Source organism: Microcaecilia unicolor, chromosome 5 (assembly GCF_901765095.1).
Source record: "Microcaecilia unicolor chromosome 5, aMicUni1.1, whole genome shotgun sequence".
Lineage (NCBI taxonomy): Eukaryota > Metazoa > Chordata > Amphibia > Gymnophiona > Siphonopidae > Microcaecilia > Microcaecilia unicolor.
In genome coordinates this window covers 85,854,544-85,873,790 of record NC_044035.1, presented here as the reverse complement: position 1 = coordinate 85,873,790, position 19,247 = coordinate 85,854,544, and the positions used below count along the sequence as shown (strand labels likewise).

The 19,247-nt window shown below is 41.2% G+C and overlaps 1 protein-coding gene across 2 annotated transcripts in view; it reads left to right on the top strand.

Annotated features, from left to right (window-relative positions):
- Positions 1 to 1,832: 1,832 nt before the first annotated feature.
- Positions 1,833 to 19,247, top strand: part of MINPP1 (multiple inositol-polyphosphate phosphatase 1) — a 130,068-nt gene continuing 112,653 nt past the window's right edge. For both annotated transcript variants that reach the window (XR_003942129.1, XM_030203081.1), the window contains exons 1-2: positions 1,833 to 2,547; positions 15,733 to 15,930. Coding sequence is in view for 1 of the 2 variants with exons in the window: in XM_030203081.1 (XP_030058941.1) it covers positions 1,917 to 2,547; positions 15,733 to 15,930 (829 nt within the window). In the remaining variant the exon portion in view is untranslated. The remainder of the gene's footprint in view (positions 2,548 to 15,732; positions 15,931 to 19,247) is intronic.

The window sequence follows — 19,247 nt, the reverse complement described above, 5'->3', positions numbered from 1 at the left end:
CTGGCTAACAGGCCTGCTGAGAGTTATTTCCTGACATTCTGACTCTCTGGTGGGTTATTTTAGCAGTGTCATCTCAGGTGTACTCACTAAGGGTGTTCAGGGGATCTAGATTTGAGCTGAACAGTCCGTCTTTCCTTCTGGCCAGAGCTCTCCTTTCCCACTGTGCTGCTGGCAAAGCAGTGACCTTAAAGGTGAAAGGGTTAGAAGGCCAGAAACTGATACCCTGTGCTTTTAAGGAGCTGACTTGAAAGGGAAGTATCACTGCCCCCAGGCTAAATTCTGAGACCTTCACATTTTTCTGTTAACTTTTGGCAAGTAATTATTTATGCGTCACTGTACCCAGCAGTTTGAGAGTTAACCCTAGCCTACCTTTTGGTTAAGAAATGACTTTAAGAAAGCTCATGGAATAGTATCACTGGAAGAGTTGAAACATCAGCCAGTCTTTTCACTCTGAGTAAATGTTCATATTGCTTTCTAGTAAAAATTTGGCAGAGGGGAGCTTGCATGGCAGGAATAAGGTACACTGGCAGAGCTGTATATGTGGAGGAGGTGTGTCTATTGCAATAATGAGGGTGGGGGTTGAAGCATGGCAGGAGTGTGATATCATTACAGAGATGCACCTGTTGGAGTCTAATCTAGAATAACAGGAGGTGCTGCCTGGGAGGAATAAACTGCACTGGTAGCACTGTGTTTGTGGGGAGATATCTACTGGAACTGCAGTGGGTCTTGCATGGCAGCAGTAAAGTGTGGGAGGTCTCTACTGGAAAATAGAATTTACGGCATAGCTGTGTGTGTCAGGGTGGCTACTGGAATAGCAGAAGTGAGGTGCTATGACAGAGCTGTATGCGAGGATCTCTACTGAAATGGCATGGGGTGATGAAGGGCAGGGGGAAAGCACATTGTCGAGGCCAAGGTGGAGAGGGAGCAACCCAGTATTTGGAGTAATAGGCTGAGAACCAGGGAAAGCAACGTCAAGGCTTGAATTCATAGATAGGAGTTTCAGTACCTCTACAAATGGTTACTATGGAAGTGGAAGCTAGGAATTCGAGCCTTACAGCTTGTACCAAATGCAATAGTCTGGTCAGAGACCATAACTAGGATGGACCTCCTGAGCACACAAATCACTGTAATGTATTTAAAAATATCTCTACCCTCATTTCCAACTATTGTACTAAGCAAGGAGGTTTACTTCAGGGGGTAAAGTCACTCAGTGGAGAAGTAGGGTAGTGGTTTGAGCAGTAAGCCTAAAACCAGGAGAGCCTGGTTAAAATCCCACCGATACCTGTTGTGATCTTGGGCAAATCACGTAACCTTCCATATCCTCAGATGCAAACTCAGATTGTGAGCCCTCCACAGGAAAATATCGGGGGGTGGGGGGGGGGGGTCCCTTGCATGTACAAATTCTTGCCTTCTTTTTGGACAAACTAACTATACCAAATCATATATATTAGTACACTATTGAGTAACTCAGGAAAATTATAAAGGCAGTAAACAGTTTCCAAAACAGCGTATTTGTGCTCTGTTAAATGGCGCCAGCAGTCAAATCAGCTATTGTTGTTCTGTCTGCGACTGAGCTCTGCCGAAGACCAATCGCCGGGACCTGCTTTAAGAGAGCACTGTGTGACCCATTTGTTATCTGCAAGCTTACTGGCGAGAACTCGTCCTTTTTAAGGGGCGGGGATTCATCTGGTAGCTAATCGGAATCTGTTTTACAAGACTACGTCAGGACCCGTGTGTTATCTTCAAGTTTACTGGCGAAAAGGCAGTCTTACTTCTCTCTTGTAATAGGCACACGCCCCCTTCATGTTTGTTTCAGGAAGAACTGTCTGTGTGTCTGCTGTCACTAAGCCTTTCCTGGATTCAGGGAAAGGTTGTCTGAGCTTGGACGACCTGTGCTCCCTGCTGTAACAGCCACTATGAACTCGATTTTATTAAGCTGGAGCCAAAAGGTTCCTAATACAGCCTTAATCCTCTTGATTTCCGTGGCTCGTATGTGCTATTCAAATCATTTCTGTACTCATTCATCCGCTGCTTTCTGTCCCTTTTCTCTGACCACCTATTTTGGGACCAAGACCAGGTATGAAGATGTCAACCCTTACCTTCTGGAAGACCCCTTGCGGGTGAACAGGGATCAGGAACTCCTTTCTGACAGCTGCACACCTCTGCAGATGATTGCTGTAATCAGGCATGGCACCAGATATCCCACTAAAAAGCAAATAAAAAAGCTTAAGGAGATCCACAGTGTGATTAAAGAGAAGGCGAAAGGGAATACAGAGTTGGTGACGGATTTAAAGACATGGGAAATGTGGTACACAGATCTGATGGATGGGCAGCTGGTGGCAAAGGGCGAGGAAGATATGAAAAACTTGGCTGTCAGGTTGGCATCTATGTACCCATCTCTGTATACCCAGGAGAAATTCAAGAACGGTCAGCTGAAATTTATTACCAGCTCCAAACACAGATGTGTGAACAGCACTACTGCTTTTATTGATGGATTGGTGCAAAACTATTTTGGTCATCAAAAGAGTCAAGTTGACGGTCTTACAGGTAATTTATATATGATTTTATTTTTTTAGATTTTGCTCACACCTTTTCAGTAGTTGCTCATGGTGAGTTACATTTAGGTACACTAGGTCCCTGTCCCTGATGGGCACACAATTTAAGTTTGTACCTGAAGCAATGGAGGGTTAAGTCAAGTGACTTGCCCAAGATCACAAGAAACAACAGTGGGTTTTGAACCAGCCATGTCTTGATGTCAAGACTAGTGCTCTAACCACTAGGCCACTCCTCCACTCTGTGTATACTCATGGTTGCTCACTGTCAATAAAATGGCATGCCTGTATTAAAAACATTATCAGGCTCATTTTGAAAGCACATAGACTTACAAAATGATGTAGGTTACTATGGAACTCATTTTTGAAAGAGAAAAACATCAAAAAAGTGGCATAAAGCAGCATGTGGATGGTTTTCTCAATTAAAAATGGCCAAATCAGTATTTTCAAAACCTATTTTTTTGATGCTGTTCTTCTGCAGTGCGTCTGAATCTCAAGGAGACGTGTTGGGGGCATGTTAAGGGCGGGATGTGGGTGTTCATAAGACTTAAACGTTTTTCAGCCATAATGGAACAAAACAAAACTTCCCAAAACTATAACTAAGACATTTTGAACTAGACCAGTTTTTATAACGAATAAGGCACAAAAAGGTGTCCTAAATGAACAGATGACCACTGGAGGGAATCAGGGGTGACCTCCCAATACCCCTCCAGTTGTCACTGTCCCCCACCTCCCCAAAGAAAATGGGAATAAAATTATGACTTACCAGCCTCTATGACAGCCTCAGATGTTAAAGTCAGGTCTATTAGAGCAACATGAAGGTCCCTGGAGTAGTGTAGTGATCAGTGCAGTGCACTATGGAGTGGGGGACTTGGTCCCTATCTCCCTCTACCTATCACATTTGTGGTGGAAACTGTGACTCCTTCCAAAGTCACCAAAACCCAACTGTACCTACATATAGGTGCCCCCTTTCATCCATAAGTTATACTGTAGTAGCGTTCAGTGGGGGGTAGTGGGCTTTGGAGGGCTCAGGGGACAAGATAAGGGAGCAAAGGTGAGATTTTGTATCTGTGAGCATTTTTATGAAGTACACAGAAGTGCCTCTAGGGTATCCCATTACTCTCCTGGGATGTCTGGGGGACCAGTCTACTAGAAATACTGGCTCTTCATACTTCCCAATGGCATGAATCTCTACGTTTTGCACTTGTTCTTTTTTTTTTTCCTAAAATGGACTAAAAAACACAACACCCAAAGCATAAAACCGTGTTTGAAACAGTATTTTTGAAAAAAAAGATAGACATTTTTCTTTTTGAAAATGACCTTCTTTCCTATTCGGATTTTGAACGTTTTGTGCAAAATGTCCATAGTCGGACTTAGCTGCGCTATCAAAAATGTCCTTCCATTGGGCTCATTTTCAAAAGATAAAAACATCCAAAAATTTCATAAATCTGCATTTGGACACTTTTCTCACAAAAACATCCAAATTGGTATTTTTGAAACCAATTTTTGGACATTTTTCTATGAAGTCCATCAAAAGTGCATTCAGATCTCAAGGGGGCATGTCAGGGTCATGTTAAGGGAGGATCTGAGCGTTCCTAACGGACGTTTTTCTGCCATAATGGATTAAAACAAAAATGCCCAGGGCTATAAGACATTTTGGTCTAGACCTGTTTTATTAACATATAAGCCATAAAAAAGGTGTCCTAAATGACCAGATGACCACTGTAGGAATAAAGAAATGACACCCTATTACTCCTTCAGTGATCACTGACCTCCTGCAATCCCTCAAAGATGTAAATGAAACAGTATATACCAGCCTCTATGACAGCTTCAAATATTATGGCCAGTCCTATTAGTGCATCAAGCAGATCCCTGGAATAGCCTATTGGTCAGTGCAGTGCACTGTAGAGAAGATGACCCAGGCCCATAATCCATTCTAACTATTACACTTGTGGTGAAAAGTGTCAGCCTCCCCCAAATCTCCCCCCCCCCCAAACCTACTGTACCCACATATAGGTGATACCTGCAGCCATGATGGCTATTGTAGTGGTGTATAGTTGGGTACAGTAGGTTTTTTTGTGGTTTTGAAGGACTCACCATACGATATGGGGGGGGGGGGGGGGGTTAATGGTAAAATGTGTACCTGGGATCTTTTATGTGAAGTCCACTGCAGAGCCTCCTAGGGTGCCCCACTTCTGTGCTGGGATGCCTATGTGGCCAGTCTGCTAGGAAAGCTGGCCCCTCTTACATCCCAATGGCTTGATTTTGTGCGTTTTTCACTCAGATGTTTTTTTTATGAAGAATGGTTTAAAAAGATAGATGCACTAAGCACAGTAACGTCTAGGAAATGGCTATTTTCAAAGAAAAAATAAAGATGTTTTTCTAGTTTGAAAATTGTAATTTTCATTACTGAATTCCAAAGTTGGATTTACACGTCGTATCGAAAATGCCCCTCCACAAACTTTGTAAGACTCTGTGCTTTGACAATGAGCACCTAGATCTATATGTTGACAGGTTTGGCGTTTTCTTCTTGATGGTTTTGGCTTCTAGCTCAATCAGAACTGGAGCTAGGATCCAATGCTATGAACCTTTTAGGACAGGATAGCCACAATGAATATGTACACCTATCGGGATTGATCCAGTCCTAGATTTGACCCCGTTGCATGAAGACTTGTAATTATGATTTTCCAGTTAAATTCCTTAAGAAAAATGTGACGAAGTGTGCTATATTGGAGAAACAAGCCACATTCTAAAGACAAGATTTAATTTACATAGACATCATATGAAAAATGCCAGTGCCAGCCAGGATGTCACGCCTGTGGGGCGGCACTTTACAAAACCAGAACACCGTACCAGTGATTTCATAGTAAGAATCCTGAAAGGTAACTTTAAAACAATACAGGAACGTAAGACCTTTGAAGTCAGAATGATTAAATATTTTGACACCCACCAGACAGGACTTAACAAAGATCTGGGTTTTCTAGCCCATTATAAACCATAAAATTGTATGCTTTGAAAATCATACTGTTTTGTCACCCTCCTGTCTCCATACATATCTCACCTGTTCCTCTTCCTGTCTCTCACCTATCCTCCCCCATCCTGTTAGACTGTCACTGGAATGCTTTGATGTTTCACTTATATATACTGTCATCTACCAACATTTGCTTATTTCCGATCTGACGAAGAAGGGCAACCTTCAAAAGCTAATCAAGAAATGTATTAAGTTATGGCCAATAAAAAAGGTATCATCTTATTTTCTTTTCCATGTTTTATTTTGTTTGATTTCTATTGATTACCTTAAGAAAAACAAGATTCCAAGGGCCCTGTTTTTAGCGCATGCTAAAAATTAGCCCGCACTAACCATGTAGACACCCATATATGTTACAATCCAATCTATTACTCATGAACAACATACAATACTATAATGTATTCTCCTTTTCCATGTATGTATGCAGCTTAATGCAATGCCTCTGTAATTCTGTTACCCGGAAATGGCACCCGCCATTACGGCAAATGTAAGCCACATTGAGCCTGCAAATAGGTGGGAAAATGTGGGATACAAATGCTACAAATAGGAATATTATGGACATCCGCACAGTTAGCGTGCACTAATGCTTAGCGCGTGCTAAAAACACTAGCACGGCTTAGTAACCAGGGGTGCAAGTGCCTTCTTGCAACATGGAAAATCCAAAACTGGAATTACCATGTTGGGTAAATATGGAGCCAGTCAGCAATCCTAGCACCTTCATTTCCAAATACATAGGGGAAATTTTTCCTCATATGTTATATCTGCTGCTAACTTATTTAGCCCATGTATTTCAGCAACAAAACTATGTGGAGGAGTGGTGGACTTTGGTCCTGAGGAACTGGGTTCGATTCCCACTGCAGGCACAGGCAGCTCCTTGTGACTCTGGGCAAGTCACTTAACCCTCCATTGCCCCAGGTACAAATAAGTACCTGTATATAATATGTAAGCCGCATTGAACCTGCTATGAGTGGGAAAGCGTGGGGTACAAATGTAAGAAAAATAAAATTAAAAAAAAATGTTGAGGGGCACAAACTAGGGCTCCTTCTGCAACCCTGTATTCATGAGCCACCGAGTTGTCACTATTATGGAACTGCTAAGGCTCTTTCAGAGGGTCTTTTACTAAGGCGCGCTCACGTTTTTAGCGCGCATGCTAAACGTTAGAGACACCCCTAGGAATGCATTGGCGTCTCTAATGTTTAGAGCGTGCTCAGTTTTAGCGCACGCTAAAAACATGAGCGCGCCTTAGTACAAGGGGGTCTCAGTCTTGGGAGTTGTGAAGCTTATCGCCACAGCATTCCTAGCGCCGACTGGTCTGAAGAGCAGACCTGAGCTGGGAATTTATTTGCTTCATTTCATAAAACTTGATATATCGCCTTTCACATAAAAATTTATACATCAAGGCGGTTTACAATAAAAAATAAAACCGTTTTAAAAAACACAAATAACAAAACACCACAGAACACAAGAAGAAGGGGCTGTAAAATAACACATCAATCTTTAACCAGATAACAAAGAAAATAATAATAATATACAGAGACACGATAGAAATCAAATCAAGGTCCTATAAATATAAATGCCTTCTACTTTCTTGCCCCATATTGCTGGAATAATCTACCCTTGAACCAGCGATCTGAGCCTTCCTTGAAACAATTTAAAATTAATCTGAAGACACATCTCTTCACTTTAGCCTTTGGCCTAGACTAGCGCTGTCAGCTATTACGGCAACAGCAATCGGAATCGGATTCAGATTTATATCTAGAATTAGAACTAGAGTTTTTATATCGTTATAGGATTGTAGTTGCATCTCTTGTGTGGTTCTCTCCTGTACTGTCTTAAGTGGCGTTCCTTTCCTGTTTCTTTTTAACTTTGTAAATTGTTTAGATTTAGCTTTGCCATAATGTGGTGGTTAATCAAAATAAACATACACGTATTGTTAGTAAATATATCATGAGCTATGAACCTGAGTCTCTTTTGCCTTCGGCTCAAGCTCTGTGAAGTTGTATTAATCAAGACTCAGAGACTATGTCTTGTCACATAAGAATAAATCTTGGGTTATTAATTCCAGCTGTTTTAAACTTGCCATGGGCACTGCCAAGATGGCAAGGTGGTTTGTCTTTAAATGAAAGGTGATGGTGATGATGAGCTGTACAGAAAATAGCAACAGTGAAACATGTCGAGACAATTATGAAAGACTGATAGTTAAAAAAAAAATAGTTTCATGAGTTGGCAGCCCAGTGGATAGTAATTATTCATTAGTCACTGCTAATGTGTTGTAAGAAGCATAGATTCATAGGAATCTGTGATGCATATTGGACAAAATATATACAACCCAAAGGAGGTGCTATCAGTGTATCTGGGTTTAAAAAAGGTTTGGACAAGTTCCTGGAGGAAAAGCCCATAGTCTGCTATTGAGATAGACATGTTGAAAGCCACTTCTTGTCCTTTGGATCAGTAGCATGAATCTTGCTACTATTTTGGATTTTGTCAGGTTCTTGTAACCTGGATTGGCACTATTCGAAGCAGGATACTGGGCTGGATGGACCATTGGTCTGACCCAGTATGACTATTCTTTTGTTTTTATTTATCTTAGACATATTAAGAAGCTGCAGTTCTTTTTACTCCAATCAACAATTTTTAAAGGGGCGCATCTCATCCATAAAAGTATTGTTGCACTTTGCTCAAAACAGGCTTTTTAAAAAATGAGAGTAGCACATTTTAAATATGCATGACAATTTTTGTTCTTTTACTACACATCAAGGCTGGATACTGATGCAATGGCAAACAGAGAGGGTCCTCGCTCTGATTCCTAGCTCAGGACTTCTGCTTTTCAGGTTAGACAGGGTCAGGGTCACCACAGAGACAAAGTTCACAATTCCTGAGGGGACAGAAACGTCAGCCATTAAGCCAAACATGATTGCAGGTTTTTGATCAAGGACTGTAGCTGTAATGATTGGACTAAATAAGGTAGAAGAGGGTTATAAATTAGGGGCAAATCCTCAGGTAGTGTGAATGAGGGATCACAGGACCAAATTCCAGCCCTGGTTCTAGCCAAGTTAAAGCTCAAAAGAGCAAAAGGAAGCTAGTGGACTAAAATGAAAACATCTTTTAGCTTCTTTCAAAATTGTGTGTTGTATTTACATTGTCACTCATGTCCCATCTGTTCTGCAGTTCCTGTTTCTCTCTTTATCTGTGGTGCACTGCACATCTCTCCATTTGAATGGCACTGACACTGGGATTTGTTTTGCTTGGCACACTGTTCACAGAGGCTGGGGAGAAAACCTTGACCTGTCAATATACTTTTTGTACTAGTAGATGCTTCCAATGACATATGCAGAATGAAACAGTTATCGACCATTATGAAAGGCAATGCAGGACCTATTCGACCATTTCTGGTACATCATGTGTAGATCTGCTAACTCATAGCCTGCCAGAGTGACAGTTTATAGTATTTATCTTCAGTGATGGCCAAGAGCTGTAGAGTTGTCTGAATGCAGAATCCTTATTTCCTCTTCAGATTCCTTCCCTCAACCAATTTCTCTCTTCTGCTATTAGTTAGCGCCCTGGACTGCAAACAGCAGCAATGGCAGGGTAGCAGCATAGGTACAGAATGACAGTAGATGCTAAGAGGAAGAGCAGTAGCCCCCCCCCCCCCCCCCCGACAGCACTGGGAGCACTCGCCTCTTAGGTCAGTGGTTCCCAAACCTGATCCTGGAAGCACCCCAGCCATCCAGGATTTCAGGATATCTGCAATGAATATTCATGAGAGAGATTTGCATTCAACTGCTTGCAAATCTTTCATGAATATTCATTGTGGATATCCTGAAAACTTTTCTGGCTGGGGTGCCTCCAGGACCATGTTTGGGAATAACTGCTGTAGGTGCTACAACACCCATGGCATGTGCCAGAACCTCACAGGTTCATTATCCGCCTCTAGGCCACAGCCTTTGGCTTCATGCAGGATGGATGATGGCCTGGACACACAAGCTTCAGCTTCAGTCTTGCACCAGGTGAAGCCAGCATAAAATGCTGTAGTTGAATTTCGCTTTTGAGAGAGGCTGTGGAGCAAATTCCTGCTCAATGCAAGAGAGAATACACACAAGTTAAACATTAGGGAGAAGTTTTACTCTTTTTTTTGTTTGAATTGAATGAAGTTTCTTTCTTATCTAAAATGTTCCTCTTTATGTTTTTAGTCTCTAAACTGCTTAGCTCTGCTGGGTCAGATAACGTAAATTTTAAATAAATGTGACTTATTCATGCTGTTGAGGCAACAGCCATGAGGGTGGGGAGAGGGAGAGGGGGAGGAGGAGGAGGAAGAAAGAGTGGATCAGAGGGCCTATGTATAGTCTGGTTTTAATTGTGCCAATCTTCCTTCTCTCTGTCTGCAAGGCAAGCAGTTCATTGTTGCCACGTGTGAAAACTCGAGGGGGTTATAGGTCATACAGAGGCATGATATTTCCTTTCCAAATAATTCTAACACTGCACTTCTGACTGTTGCCTCACACCAAACCCAAAATTTCAGCATATTGTCTGCAACAACTCTGAGGTTCTTTTCCAGGGTGGTATTTATTTATTTTTAAAAATGTCTAATCTACCATTCTATGCTGTTAACAATAAAATATTACAAACAGCGATTCAAAAACAAACTGTATTAAATCAGCACAAAATAATAAAAGTTTAAAACGGCAGCATGAGGAGCATCAATAGTCCTTCAACAAGAGCCAAAAGCTTTCATAATTGCCTTGAGTTGTTTTCTAAATTGTATCACAAACAGCGCTGCGTACGTCTAGTAGCGCTATAGAAATAAGTAGTAGTAGTAGTAGTTTTACGCAGTTCAGCAGGCAGTTCCTTCTACAGTATGGCACCTTCTACATAAAATATGGAGGATCAGTATTCATTAAGTATGATGTGGTGTAAAGATGACGCATCAAGTAATTACTTTATCTGCAGAGCGTAGAGAGCATGAAGGACGATAAATCCTCAATGAGGAATCTGGTATTTTGTAGATATATATAAACAGCCTTTCTAACTGTTAATGCATGCTGTTGGTAAGTACTTTAGATCCTATTGCATAAAATGGAACCTGTAGTAAAATAATATGTGTTAATAGTGTTAGCGCATTAGTGGTAGCATGATTACACACGTTAGTCTTAACTAAAGTATGCAGTTACTATTTATTGCTATGTATGGCTCCTTTTGCATTTTGGATTTGGAATATTTTTATTGGATTTTGAGGGGCACACAATGAAAAAATTAGGCAATGAGACTGCTAGGCTATTAAAATAATTTATAGCTAGTTTTGGAACATTCATTATCAGCCTGGATTCAAAATATTGCCAAGAAATTTGAGGGCCTTATTGCTTTGGTGATGGAATTAAAAACATGATTTAACAGCTGTTAAACAGAAGGTCCGTGGTGTTTGGAAGAAAAAGTTCAGGTTTCTCAGAATAGAGAGGAAGCCTTTGAGAGACTCTGCAGGATTTGTACAGCAAGATAGAGAATGCTATGAGGCAGATGAATTTACATCTATGAAATTTTCCTTATGTTCCATCTTTCTTACCTTTGGAAATGTATAAGAAGTATGTGACCAATGAGCTAAAGGTTCCTTCTTAATCAGTACCACCATTGGTTAGAGCTTTCTGTTTATCTCAAGCTAAGAGGAAGGAGGCAGAGAAGTCAGGTCAATAGGCGGTTTGGAAATAAAATTCTTGTAGAGTTCCAAAAGGTGCTGTACTGTAAGTAAATGAAAACCAGTCAAGGGCCCTATCACGTATACCAGTATCAAATAAGCAGGTCAAAATAAATGTCAGAGACTCAGGGGAAGTGAGGAGCCCTTGAACCGTAGCTGGGAACCAGCTAGCATCAGGTAAATCAGGCACAGCACTAGACAAAGTACTAGGCAAAGCTTGGCAAAAGATAAAGCAGATAGGACTTGGACTGGAGACAAAGCCATCAGAAGACTAGGCAGACAGGGCTAGGCAGCACAAGGCAAAACAAGGCAAGCAGGGCAAGAACTGGATCCAGCCAAGACCAAGCAAGGCAAGGCAAGCTGGAACTTGGAGAAATGGCAGGCAAGGCTGGAACTTGGAGACAAGGCAGGAACTTGGAGACACACGAGGCAAGGCTAGATGAGGGACATCTCCTGGAGACCTGTTGTGATGGCAGAGGTGAAGAGTTTTAAGAGTGCTAACCCTTATAAGAACCCTAGCAGATGAGATTATCAGTGGGTGTCCTATCTAGCTCTCACCACAGGATCTTTAAAAGAAGACCCCCTGCGTGTGTGTGGCTAGGGGACGCCAATGTCTGAAGCAGCAGAGGACTGAGTGATCCACCAGATCAGTGAAATGCTCCGGTGTCCACCTCGCTGTAGAGCCAGTCCAGCGTTGAGAGGCCATGGAGTCCGACTGCGCTGCGGGACCTGATGGGGAAATAGGCACGTCGAGGCAGGAGGCATGGCAGAGCCGTGACAATAAACTGATGGTCCACAAGATCAAATGTTGTGGATAAGTTAATGAATACTAAGATTGCAGACCTATTCCCATCAATGACTGTATGTATATCACTGAGCAGTGAGTCCAAAACAATTTTTGTACTACAACCTGACCGTCAAGAATAAAGTGCATTAGTCTTATCCATAAAGTCATTCAGTCATGAGAACAATTTTTTTTCTGTTAGATTGGACCCTGGATAAAATTAGCAGGATCCAAGGGATTAAAATTCTGCTTTTTCAGTATTGGCTGAAAAGTAGCTTGCTTCCAACTTGATGGGATTGTAGCCACTAGTAATGAAGTATTAATCATGATACTTGATTCCATCAACAATCCCAAAATAGGATTTTTAAGTAAGAAGGAAGGTAAGGGATCTCTTGTAGATATAGATGTTTTCATTGGAGCAAGAGTTTTATCATCCTGTAAGAAAATGAAAGCCAAAATAAAAGCCGAACACTAGATAGCCCACTACAACTCGGAGAAACTGTGGTCACAGTCCTACTATCTCCATCATTACAAACTTGAAAAGAAGACACATCAAAATGGATTGAAGTAGGTGAAAGAAAAGAAGCCTAAAAATTATTTTTCTTGTCCGCTATATCATTTGCTGAAAGTTGTTGACCTCAGTTCTCAGTAGAGATGAGCTTTGAGACTACTGAATAAAGCTTTAGACTAATTACCATTAGGTTGGATTGGTTTTGAGTAATAAAATTGACTTCGCGTATCTAATCTCTTAATAATGAAAGAAAAGGCATTCATATATGGTCTTAAGCTTTCATCAGTCTTTCTCAAGTCTTCATAACTGCCACTTTAAGAGCAGTAACCTTTGACGAAATCAAGGGTTCCCCATCTTAACTTTCGTAGACTGCATACAAAGAGGGGCTTTAGCTTCTAAGACATTAGCCAACAAATTCTTCCAAACTATTTGCTCCTCAGTTGACACAGCCAGATAATCATGAAGTGAATAACATCTGCTGGCAAAAGAGTCCAGATCAATATTTTTATAATTCCAAGACCAGTAAACAGTTGGAGAATCATTAACCTTAACTGCAGAACTAACAGTTTCAAAAAACATTCAGGGCCCCTTTTACCAAGCTGCGGGCACGTGTTTTACATACATGCCGAGGCCTCCTTGTTCCTGGAACCAATAGCATGAATCTTTCTACTATTTAGGATTTGTGTGACCTGATTTGGCCACAGTTGGAAGCAGGATACTGGGCTAGATGGACTATTGGTCTGACCCAGTATGGCTGTTCTTATGTGCTTGATTAGATATGTGCTGTGTTTTATATATGATTGCTCCTCTTCTCCATGCATGCATTATTGTGAAATTGGATTAGTTTAGTAGTCTTTATGAGGCCTTTTGCCACAGGTGTTAGGTTTGGACACAATAGGCAAGTGACCTGAGTTTGAAATCTGCACTGGAATTTTTTCTCAGGTAGCCAGCCGCTTTCCAATTCAGCCATCCATTAATTTTTGGCCTTGCCAGGAGGTAAAGATAACTGGTGAAGGCAAGGGCAAATCACCCCACTAATAGTCTGCTAAGAAACTGCCATGGAAGCCATTTTCTTTCAGCCATTTCCTCCTACGCCTTTTGGACTGCCAATAGAAATTACAGCTACCTAGAGGATGGAGGGGGGGGGGGGTTCCTGTTTTTAACTCCTTGCCCATATCGGCCAGTCATGCAGTAAGTCATCTGCTAGTGACCATATACCAGTGGTTCCCAACCTTGTGCACATCATCACCTTCCCCCTTGTGCCTTACCCACCCTTGACATCATTACCTTTTCTTCCCCTCCCAGCCCTTCTTCTGAACTTAGCACAATCATCTTTTCCTTCCCACTTCTCCCCTCTTCACCTTTCCCTCCCTCTCTTACCACCCCACCCCTTAACTTCTTTCCCTCCAATCTGGCTGGCATCTTTCTGGCATCAGCACTATCTTCCCTTCCCTTCCACCAACACTATATATTTCCTTCTCCTTCTAACCTCCCAGGCATTAGCACCATCTTCCTTTCCTTCCTAGTGTCTTCAACTGGCTCCAGTTTTGCCCAAAACGTTTGACCCTGTTCTTGGTTTTCCCCATTGCATTCATGGATTTGTAACTCTGATTTCCAAATTAAGAAAAGCAAGCCTATGAGTCCCTTCATGTAATGGGGTAAACCAAGCATTAGATCAACGCTGTCAGGAGAATCTAGAGCCATGTGGCAACCCAATTCCTCTTGACCCCTGGAAAACCTTCAGTTGTTTAGAGGCATCAGTCAATCAGCTCTCCTTACCTGCTGCTGCATGCTATTTTGCTGGCTTCCTTTGGAAGTTGAAACTGTGCAAGTCTTTGTAGGCTTCTGTTATCCGCTGAACCCATGAGGTTTAAACTTCAGAAGGAATTTAATAGAGGAGGAAAGGGAAATGGGACTTGATATACCACCTTTCTGAGGTTTTTACAACTACATTCAAAGCGGTTTACATATATTCAAGCAGCAATAAGTGAGGTGTTCTGTTTGCTGACTCTCCTTGCCAGCAGGAAGCTGTAGAACAGGTGATGAGGAAGAAGGGAGCGCAAGGCTTCAGTAGCAGTAGATGTGACCCATCATTGTCACTTTTGAGTTATAACTGAGTCTTTCTCCCTGCAGTGGTTGGTCTAAGGATTAGAGGCCAGGTTCAGGAACTGAATTCAGACTCCTGGATAGCAAGCCACAAAGCCAGATCCAAAGCAGATTAACATGAACAAATGATACTTTCTTTTATACTTATGTTCAGTAGAAACAGAATCGGATAGTGGCTCTGAAACAAACTGAAATCAGTGTGCTACAAGGATTAGATTAAGAAAGGGGTCTAGGATTGCCTTTGACTTCCTTTAGAAGTCTGGCAGTTCATCTCAATGCCACTGGCTGATTTTACAAACAATTGCTCATTTCTTCAGGCAGAAGGATATTGGTTTCCTTTGTTTCTGAGTATAAAGAGTTTCAAATAGCACACAAAGAGGAAGAGGAAAGAATTTTGGATTTAGCTCATGCCTTCTTCCAGTGCGTTTTTTCTAGTGTAAAAGGTGCCGGTACTCAAATGCCAGGCCACCCTTCAGGGGTGGGATGATCACTGAGGGACCCACCCCACAATGGCCTGGCCCCCTGTAACCAGTCACAGAATCTATGACAAGGCAGAATTGGTGTGTAGGGCCTGAACTCTTTCATTAAAACTTGGAGACCATGGGTCAATTTTAGCAGACAATGGAAAAGGTGCCAGTACTCAGTACCCCCAAGTACCCCCTCAAAAAAAGCCCTGCCTTCTTCACTTCTAATTTAAGGTGAGTTATATACAGGTACAGTAGGTAGTTCCTTTCCCTAGATAGCTTACAATCTAAGTCTGACCCTGAACCAGTAAAGGGTTGAGATTTACCCAAGATCACAAGGAGCCACACTTAGATTTGAACCTAGGCTCTCTTGACCTGCTTGTGGAAATCGAAAACCTTACTCTAAGGATTCTTCCCATAGGTGCAGAATGGGAGAAACTCCTTCCTGAGCAAGTACTAAAAAGTTGCAGTTATCAAGTTTTGTACTAAGAGCAATGTTTAGGCTTAATGGATTTCTTTTGCATTTGAAATCAATAGAGTATAGTGGAAGCATTTTCATTCTTTATTCCCATTTGCCATAATAATTGTCCTTGTTTTCCAGACATGGACTGTGCACAGTATGTGATCAATGATGAACTCATGAGGTTCTTTGATCATTGTCCAAGGTTTATGACTTACATAGAAGAAAATGATACAGCTATGCATCAAGTGGATGCCTTCAAGGAAGGCCCAGAGATGATGAGGGTTTTGGAGAAAATTGCATCTGCTTTGCACGTACCGGTGAGCGACATAAATGCAGGTATTTCTTTGTACATTTTATTATGTAAGAGATGTTATTTTAATTATTTAAGAAATGTTATTTATAAATGTTCCATTCATATTTGGGTTCCTCTGACTAACCCCCCCCCCCCCCCCTTTACAAAGCCACATGGCAATGCCGACGTAGCCCACTCACTTTGAATGGGCTGTGTTGACATTAGCGTACCGGTGGGAGGTAAGTATGTATGCATGTATAGAAAAAATTGTAATAAAAGGGAGCTTTGGAAAGCTGTCAATACCACTAAAAATATATGAATGTAAAGAGTAAAATGAAAGGGAAGGATTTTAGGAGAAAAGTTTGTATTTTTACAACACCCCCTTTTTTTTTATTATGCTGTATATGTAATAATCATCTCTGGTTATGCAGTAGTTACCTGTCTTTAAAATATTTCCTTTATTGTCATACAGTGTTTGTCTCTGATTATGATGTTCACGCCTTTAAAATTCAATAAAAAGTGTTTGAAACGGGAAAGGCATTAACAGCAATGCGTTCTATGGTTTTCATAAACAAAGCTATGTAGAGTAGAGGAGAAGATCATGAAACGATTTGACTCCCCAGTTTTGTAGCATTGGTGACATAGTAACAACCCTGTTACATCATTTGCTACTTTTGCTAAACTGCCTTCATACGTCTTGTGGTCAAAAGGCTGCTTGCATTCAAAGTTTCAGCCAACTAAAGTAAATCAAATTCAACCTTTTTAAAAATGTGTAATAATATTATTATTATTATTTGTGGGGGGAGGGGACGTGCTGCTGTCCGAAGCAGGAAGAAGCCATGAAGAAAGCAGTTGCATTTGAAACGAGGTTGGGGCAGGTTCTTAATAGCATGTTCCCAGATAAGGGCAAGCAGACTTCTAGTCAGGTGGAATTAGTTTTACTTAGCTGCCTGAATCTTTTCATTGTGCTGGTTTGAGTGTGAGCAGTTCCTGTGTACTAGCTTTGTACCATAGGCATCTCGCGCTGTGCTTCTGTTGCAGACATCTGTTTGCCTGAAGCATTGGCCTCCATTTTTATATGGCTGGAGTCAGGGGTGTAGCCAGATACCCAATTTTGGGTGGGCCTGGGCCCGAGATGGGTGGGCAGAGGAACCCTGCCCTGTCCCACCCAGGCCATGCCACTGGTTGGAGTTAGAGTTTATCCTTTAATGTGTAGGATATCCCATTAAATATTTCCCATATATCTTAAACTGTGGTAAAACAACTAGAACAATAGTTACACTGTTTGTTTCAGAGATTACATTAGCAATTATGTATTAATTGCTCTTCAGTCTTTATGCCAGGCTTGTCCTACCTTTTTTCTATCAGGGGCCACATTTTATGTTTAGTAATGTTCGGAAGATCTACCATTGTATTTTGCTACATGTTTTGTCAAATAGTGACAAAATACAATGGTGGGTTGTCCCGTCCTCAGCTTTCACCCAGTCTCTCTCTCACCTGACTGACTGTAGCTGCATCAAAACCACACAATTCTGGCTTTCTCGCTGCAACTGGTTCTCTTCTGCGCAGTGCAGAAAGTTCAAGAGCTCTCGCGATGTCACGCAAAAGTAGTTAGTACAGCACTCAGTGATGTTGCTGTATAATCATTGGTCCCAAATGTCTGTCATTTAAAAAATATTTGTATTATTATTATTCAATTTTTTATTGATTATTTATAGCAGGATTCCAACAGTAGTGAACCCCCCCAGAAAAGTCAATACAGTAATCCGAAATTCTGACAATCCAACACAAGCTACAACCATTTTGGAACCTCCACCCAACCTTCCAGCTGTTAAACCACCCCCTTTCCCCCCATCTCTTGGAAGTAGGAATCTGAAGTGAGAGTGTAGCAACCACACCTCCAACTTTTACTGCTGCCTTTTCCAAAACAAATACAGAATCTCATGTATGTGATAACCTAACCATTAGAGCAGCAGACTATAAAACATACTAAGAAATGGTGCTCCCTTCTTTAGGAGTTATAAAATAACTCTGCCCATTTCAATTCAAAGTGCTCTTTCTGACCTATGAGTGCTACTGTGATTTCTTTTTCATATTTTAAAATTTTTGCACATATCTGGTGATAGCGACTAATAGTACAGCCTTCAGAATCTCTCCATCCTCTCACAAATATCATTCTGGCTGCTAATAATAGGGACAATATTAATTGTTCATTTGGAAAGTATGGAGGATCTGTAGGAAGTGCCAAGACCTGAGTCTTTGGAGACGTTCAGTTTCAGCCTATTAGCTGTCATTCAAGAATTAATCAATTTCAAACAAATGCGTAATAATTCTAGCGTCTTATCCAATGAGTCAGTAATAGGCAAAAAATATTGGATGTCAACCACATAGATCTTTATAGTTCAGACCCAATCCCGCTAACAATTTGCACAAGGAAAGCAGATAGATATTAAACAAGACTGGGGAAGGGGCTGAACCTTGGGGAACACCTGGCACCACATCAATCCAAGAAGAAATATCTTGTTCCATTTCAACCCTATACGCCCTACTACAGAAAAAGGAAGAAAACCATTCCAATTTCTTTCCCAGGATCCTCAAAGCCTCTAATCTCTGAATCATCAGTCCGTAATGGATCATGTCGAAAGCTGAGGAGGTATCCATTGACAAAGCATCTCATGAACGACTCGATGAAATTAGAAAGTCATGAGATGGGAGGTAATGTGGATTAAGAACTGGTTAAAGCATAGAAAACAGAGATATTATGGTTAAATGGTTAGTATTCTTAATGGAGAAAGGTAGACAGTGGGATTCGCCAGGGATCTGTACTGGAACCGCTGCCTTTTAACGTATTTATAAATGATCTAGAGATGGGAATAACTAGAGAAGTAATTAAATTTGTGGATGACACAAAAGTTGTTCTAAGTTATTAAATCGCAACAGGATTGTGAAAAATTGCAAGAGGACCTTATGAGACTGGGCATCCCAATAGCAGATGACATTTAATGTGAGCAAGTACAAAGTAATGCATGTGGGAAAAGGTTCCACATTAGGAGTCACCACCCAGGAAAAGGATCTAAATGTCATCGTTGATTGATACGTTGAAACCCTCTGCTTGGTGTGCAGCAGTGGCTAAGAAAGCAAATAGAATACTAGGAATTATTAGGAAAGAAATGGAAAACAAAAACGAGGATGTTTATAATACCTCTGAATAGCTCCATGGTGTGAACACACTTCGATTACTGTGTGCAGTTCTGTATCACTACATTTCAGAAAAGACATATAGTGGTATTAGAAAAGGTACAGAGAAGGACGACAAAGATAATAAAGGGGATGGGATGACTTCCCTATGAAGAAAAGCTAA